At 54.1% G+C, this 5,934-nt stretch overlaps 2 protein-coding genes across 3 annotated transcripts in view; one reads left to right on the forward strand and one right to left on the reverse strand.

Moving 5' to 3' along the window:
- The first annotated feature begins 3,233 nt into the window (after positions 1 to 3,233).
- Rps6ka1 (ribosomal protein S6 kinase A1) overlaps positions 3,234 to 5,934 on the forward strand; it is a 42,985-nt gene continuing 40,284 nt past the window's right edge. The window contains exon 1 of one of the 2 annotated variants that reach the window (XM_004642845.3): positions 3,234 to 3,452. In XM_004642845.3, the coding sequence (XP_004642902.1) occupies positions 3,390 to 3,452 (63 nt within the window). In that variant the 5' untranslated portion in view covers positions 3,234 to 3,389. The remainder of the gene's footprint in view (positions 3,453 to 5,934) is intronic. The other variant, XM_023702995.1, reaches the window with a different exon arrangement.
- LOC105743746 (dynein light chain Tctex-type 1-like) overlaps positions 3,487 to 5,934 on the reverse strand; it is a 3,259-nt gene continuing 811 nt past the window's right edge. The window contains exon 2 of the mRNA XM_023702967.1: positions 3,487 to 3,614. Within this exon, the coding sequence (XP_023558735.1) occupies positions 3,487 to 3,614 (128 nt within the window). The remainder of the gene's footprint in view (positions 3,615 to 5,934) is intronic.

Consider the following 5,934-nt stretch of genomic DNA (forward strand, 5'->3'; position numbering starts at 1 on the left):
TTCCAAGTAGGTGCTTTAGACCACTGAGACATCTCACCAGCCCCTCACAGCCCAATTAAACACCCCAACAGCAATGAAATAATCAGGTAAATGCATCTAAAAGTCCAACTATGAGGAGCACCATGAAGTATCTGGGTGTGGGAGGGAGGTAAAGGAAGATGTCCTGGCGGAAATGATCATGAAGCTCAGCTGGCTTGAGGGAGAGAAAAGTTCTTGAAGAACAAGGAACAGCATGTGCCAGGGCCATGTGGTTGGTGAATGGAGGGACAGTCAGTCTGGCTGGAGCCCAGAGAGAGGGCCCAGAGAAGAAAGCCAGAGACAGAAACCAGTGTGGTTGGTACCAAATATAAGCTGAACTGTTTTGGAGCATGGCTTGCTCTCCATAGCTTTATGCTGAGTGACCACTATCCCCCCTCCAGGGACAAACAGCAGGCTGCCCAAGCACCCCATGTAGAGCCCAGGTGTTCTCTGGACTCTTCCAGGAAGACCCATTTACCCTCAGCCCCCTTGGAAAGAGAGGATCCAGGTGAAACTTAGTAATAAAAATATTAAAAGAGCTTGGTATGGCAGTGTACCCCATAATCCAAACACTTGGGAGGCTGAGACAGGAGGATTGTCATTTGAGGGGGGAAGGAAGAGGGTCCAAGAAGGAAGGCAGAACTACTCCAGCTTTCCCACCTCTTCCCCTGGGCCATCACGGAGCCTAATTCTCTTCCTACTATCACTGTAGCTGGCTGCAAGGACTTTTGACACCTGTGTGTGATCTCTTTGGAGCCTTGAGTAGAATTACTTGATTTAGCAAACCAAAAGGTCAGATCCCAGGGCTGGGGAGGTGGCTCAGTGGAATAAGTGCTTCTCTGGCGAGCGCAAGGGCCTGAGTTCAATCCCCGGTTCCACAAGAAAAAAAATTTAGGTACTGAGGTAATCATCAGTTGAAGTATGTCTACATATTACATGCCCAGCCCTGAGCAGCAGGAATCGGGACATAGACATGGCAAAGTGCTTCCAGGAACCGTACAGGCCACAGTGACACTGATGCTGGCAATCACTGTCCTTGGGGTCCAGGCACCTCTGCTCTATAGTCCTCACCTATTCTCAGCAGAGCACAGGGTGTAAGTGGACTAGAGGATGAACTCTCAAGCCAGGCTTTAGGCTGTCTCTTCTTTCTTCCACCTGTGTAACCTAGGAGAGGACTAGAGGACAAGATAATTAGCTGCTCTGTCTTTGGTGTCCCCATCTGCATAGGTCGTGGAAAAACACCTGCTCATATCATGGTATATAGTACAATAAGGATGGCATGATACAGGAAAAACGCTTACAACAGTGCCTCTGTGAGTGTAATTATTTAATCATATCAGAATGAATGCCAATTTAATGATAGCACAGATTTTATTTTACTATTGCTATATCTTCAGCATCTAGAAGGCCTGGTTGATAATACATTTTCAGGAAGAGGACCCTGTATATTATTTATTTATTTATTTATTTATCTTTTTGAGACGGGCTCGCTACGCAGTTCAGGCTGTCCTTGAGCTCACTTTTTATCCCAGGCTGGTCTAGAACTCACAATGATCCTCCTGCCTCAGCCTGCTGAGTGCTGGGATTACAGGCATGCACCACCAGTCCCACCCAGGCAGGGTTTATTCTGGCTCACAGTGTCAGCCCATGGGTCGCAGGCTCCATTGCTTTCATTCCTGTGGTGAAGCAGAAACATCATGGTGGAAGAAAGCTGCTCACCTCATGGCAGCTGGGAAGGAGAAAGAGCCAGAAAGGCAGGGGCTAGGGACAAGATAAGGTCCCCACAGTCATGGCCCCATGGCCCCCACTCTTCAGCTAGGTCTTACCTCCTAAATTTGTTATCTCCCTGTAATGCCAATCTCACCATTGATGAAGTTAAAGCCTGCATGATCCAGTCATCTTCCCAAAGCCCCACCTCTGAATGCATGAGGCTTTGTGAAGACATTTTGTTTCTTTGAGACAGGTCTTGTTATATGGTTCAGTCTGGCCTGGAACCGTTATGTAGCCCAGGCTGATCTCAAACTGGGATGTTCCTGCCCCAGCCTTCCCAGTGCTGGGATTATAGTCATGACACCTGGTTGGAAACATTTTAGATTTAAACTAACACATGCCCAGGATCAAAACAACAAAAAATGAAATCATACATTGGTGAGGCCTGTTCTCATAAGTTTTTATCTTATTTCATTTCATTTTAGTGCTGGGGAACTCAGGGCCTCTGAGGCAAGTGCTCTAATGCTGAGCTGCACCCTCAGCCCCAGTCCTACCGGGGAGAGAGGGCCTTTTTGACAAAGAAGTCTTCCCAACCCCCCTAGATCACCTGTGCAATAACTGACCAGTCTTCTGCCTGTGAAGCCAGCAACCCATAGCTGAGCTTCCTCACCTGTGAGTAAGTCTCACCACACCTGGGCCCCAAGACCTCTTTAGGTGGAGGCTGAATCTCCCCAGGGGAAATCCCTCTCCCTGGTCGTTTACCCCAAGTCCCAACAAGTGGCAGCGGATCCCGGAAGCCTGGACCCTGCCCTCTTCTCTGGGTCCTAAGCCCAAAGCAGCCCAGACCTGGGCCTGCAGGTGAAAAGACGCCCTGTTCTGACCTGCAGGAGCACCCTCGTTTGATAGGGCAAACCACAGACTGCATAACCTGCGCTTTAAAAAAATCACCCGGGGGCGCTGTGGGCTCTGAAGGTGGTGACTGATCATGGGAGCCTACCTGGGCTGGGGCACTGAGATCACCTGGAGAGCCCATGTGGGCTTCGGTGCTGGGCGGAAACTGTTGGGGGAAGGGCCCCAGAGCTTATAGAAGTGAGGGCCTGAGGAAAGCCGGACCCACGCTCCCTTCAAGCCTCGCCTGGATCGACCCGGGACACTCTGTGAAATGCCTGTGTAGGGAGGGGGGTGGGGACAGAGAGCCAACTTCCAGCTGGAGGAGGAAGGAACACCTCGGTTGGCACTCCGAGGCTACAGGGAATTGAAGAAGCCGAGGCCCGCGAGGTGGTCAGCGCTGGGACCCAAGAACGGAGGGAGGAGCCAGCAGGCCCTCTGTGGGCGGAGCCGAGCGCGGGCTAGGGGCTTGCGGTGGAGGCGGGGCCGGGCGCCCTGGCGGCGGGGGCGGGGGTCCACGCCGGGAATGCCGCGCCGCGGGTGCTGGGGCGGGGCCTCCGAGACCACGCCCCCGCACAGGTAGCCAATGGGCGCGGCGGCGCTGGGTGACGGAGGGAGCCCGAGTGCTAGTGCCCAGGCGGCGGCGGACGGCCCAGCTGCAGCGCTTGGGGCTCAGGGTCGCGCCGGGGTCTGGCCACTGCTGGGGACCCTGGGGCCGGGAGGCGGCCAGGCCCTGATCGCCAGAGGAGTGCGAGCGGCCTGGCGGCGCCGCGATGCCGCTCGCCCAGCTCAAAGAGCCCTGGCCGCTCATGGAGCTGGTGCCGCTGGACCCAGAGGTGAGTGAGCTGGGCGGGGGACGGGCGCCGGCGGCTAGGGAGCCCGGATCCGCACCGAGGCGGGGCGGCCCGCGGCGCCGCTGCAGTCCGGCGGGCGTTCGCGAGGGCGCGAGTGCCCTCTCTTGCCCGCTGTCCGGCTCCACCCCCCTGCGCTCAGAGTATCTGCAGGAGATAGTTCCGCGGAGCGCTGAGTACCTCCCGCCGCAGCCAGGAGATGGAGTCCCTATCCCGTGGGGTGCTGAGGTCTGGTCCCCTTCATCTCAGAACCCCAGCACTAGACATCTTTCGGGAGCTATCGGGGCTCCGTCCGTTAGTGCAGAGGGGCAGACAAGCAGGGTTGGGTCTAATGTCTGGATCTTGCTAGAGACGAGGAGGTGCTACTCCTCCTTAGGATAGCTGTTAGTGTGCAGAGCTTGGGTGGAGACCCCCAGTCCTCCCAGTGTCCTCTCCCAAGAGTTCACCCTCCTGCTTCTCAGCTGCTGATTGTAGGAGGGTTGCCCCGCTGGAACCCTGGCAGTTGTGGAATGTGGGATGACACCACGCCTCTGGGGCTGGAATTCCTGGTTTCCTCGGCCCTGAGGCTAAGGCCAGAGGACACCGGGTGTCTGCTACCCCTGGTTGTAGAGAAGACAGGGAAAAGCCTTTAGATCTTATGGAGATTGTTTCTAGAGGAGGGAGACCTTGTGTTTGTTTCCCTTTCTGAGTCCTATCCTATAAGAACGGAGCCCTGGGGAGTGTGGTTTCTGCCACCCAGTCTCTCAGAGGCAGCTCTGCTCTCCTTTGAGGGCTCTGCGAAACCAAGCTCTAACCATGCACTAGATTTTCTTGTGCCCTGGGACCCTAGGGTCAAGGTCAAGGGCTGACCCAGCAAGGTTAAAACTTTCCCTGTCCTCATGCTGGGAGGGGAGGAGGTGCTACTCCTCCTTAGAATAGCTGTTAGTGTGCAGAGCTTGGGTGGAGACCTCAACCGACCAAGCAAGAAGTCAAGGTGATTTTTCTCCTGGCCACAGGCCCTGGCTCCTGCCTTTATCATCTCTTCTGTCCATTCACATAGGGAGGCCATTGTGTGCTCTGCCTCTGCGGCCTGAAGGTGGAGAACAGTGTGAGGACCTTAGGTCCCCAGCACCTGGAGTATGCTGCCCCTTTAAAGGGATGGTTATCAGAGGGTGGGCGCGGCAGGATTAGGTAACCAACCTGAAGGCGCAATTTGGAGTAAATTGCTCTGGGATCCCTGCCATGGGGTTTTTACAGGCCCTACTCGGCTGTTCAGAGGTTCTCTCGCTGACTCACCCTCTGAAGTGAGGAACACTGCCCTCTGCAGCCCCTCTACCCCTCAACTCAGACGGTATGCAAGGGCCTGGGGATGCTCAGAGCTGGATTCCTTTGCCCAGGCATGCCCCTGTGACATGGGTCTCCCAGAGACCTTAGAGCTGAGACCTGGGAATCCTGGGAATGGTTGGGGAGGTACTTAGTTCCAGAGCTTTTTTGGATTGGCCTAGTAAGGAGCATAGACACCCGGGTGCTCATCTTTGTCCAGGGCATCACTTCCTCCTTCCCTTTGGGGAATTCGTTTTGTTTGTTTGTTTTTGTTTTGTTTTGAGACAGGGTTTTACTGTATAGTCCAGGCTGGCTTTGAACTTACTATGTAACCAAGGAGAGCCTCAAACTCATGGATAGCCTCCTGCCTCAATTTTCCAAGGGCTGAGATTACATGTGTGCGTCACTGTGCCTGGCACAGTGCTACAGAAATCTCTCTTTTGGGAGATTCTGTAGCAAGTTTACCAGGGGCTATGAAACTGAGGAGCCATCTCAGTTTTGAGTACTGCTGCTGCACCTGATTCAGTGAGAGGAAAAGATTGGTGAATTTCCTCCGGGGAAGGAGGTCAAGATTTCTTTGTGGTGCTCAGCTTGTTTGTGCCTCTGTTTCTTTGGTGGTAAGGGCTGGGTTCTATCCCTGTTCCCAGGGTATGAGAGGGCATAGAGCCCTAGGTACTCCTGCCTGCCCCCCCTTCCTGGAGGTGCCAGGTGACTGGATGTCATTATTCGGGTAATAGGAGCCATGGGACGGCCAGGGTGCAGGTTGGTTTGTCTTCACTGGAGAACAGGGCCTTGCTGTTCTTAGCCTAGATGATGTGTAAGTGATACAGCAGCCTGACCTGCAGGTATGGGCACTGTTATCACCAGCAGAAGGAGGCAGGTAAGGCTGGCTGGAGTCTTTGGCAGAGGACTGTGATCTGGACCTCCTTGTCCTCTTGATGATACCAAAAATGACTGCTAGGAGGCAGGGCCTGGCCCACGGTGCAGCCTAGGTGGAGTAAACCATTGTCAGTGTAGGTGAGAATTCTGTCTGTAGCTTTCCTGTGCCTGCTGAAAGCAGTGGCCTTGTCTCTAGGCCTGGTCCTGCCACATATAGCACTTTAATATCTGCCATAGTCCTTGCTTCACTTATGTCACAGCAACTTTTTTTTTTTTTTTTTTTTTT

Source organism: Octodon degus, unplaced genomic scaffold (assembly GCF_000260255.1).
Source record: "Octodon degus isolate 3935 unplaced genomic scaffold, OctDeg1.0 scaffold00163, whole genome shotgun sequence".
Classification (NCBI taxonomy): domain Eukaryota; kingdom Metazoa; phylum Chordata; class Mammalia; order Rodentia; family Octodontidae; genus Octodon; species Octodon degus.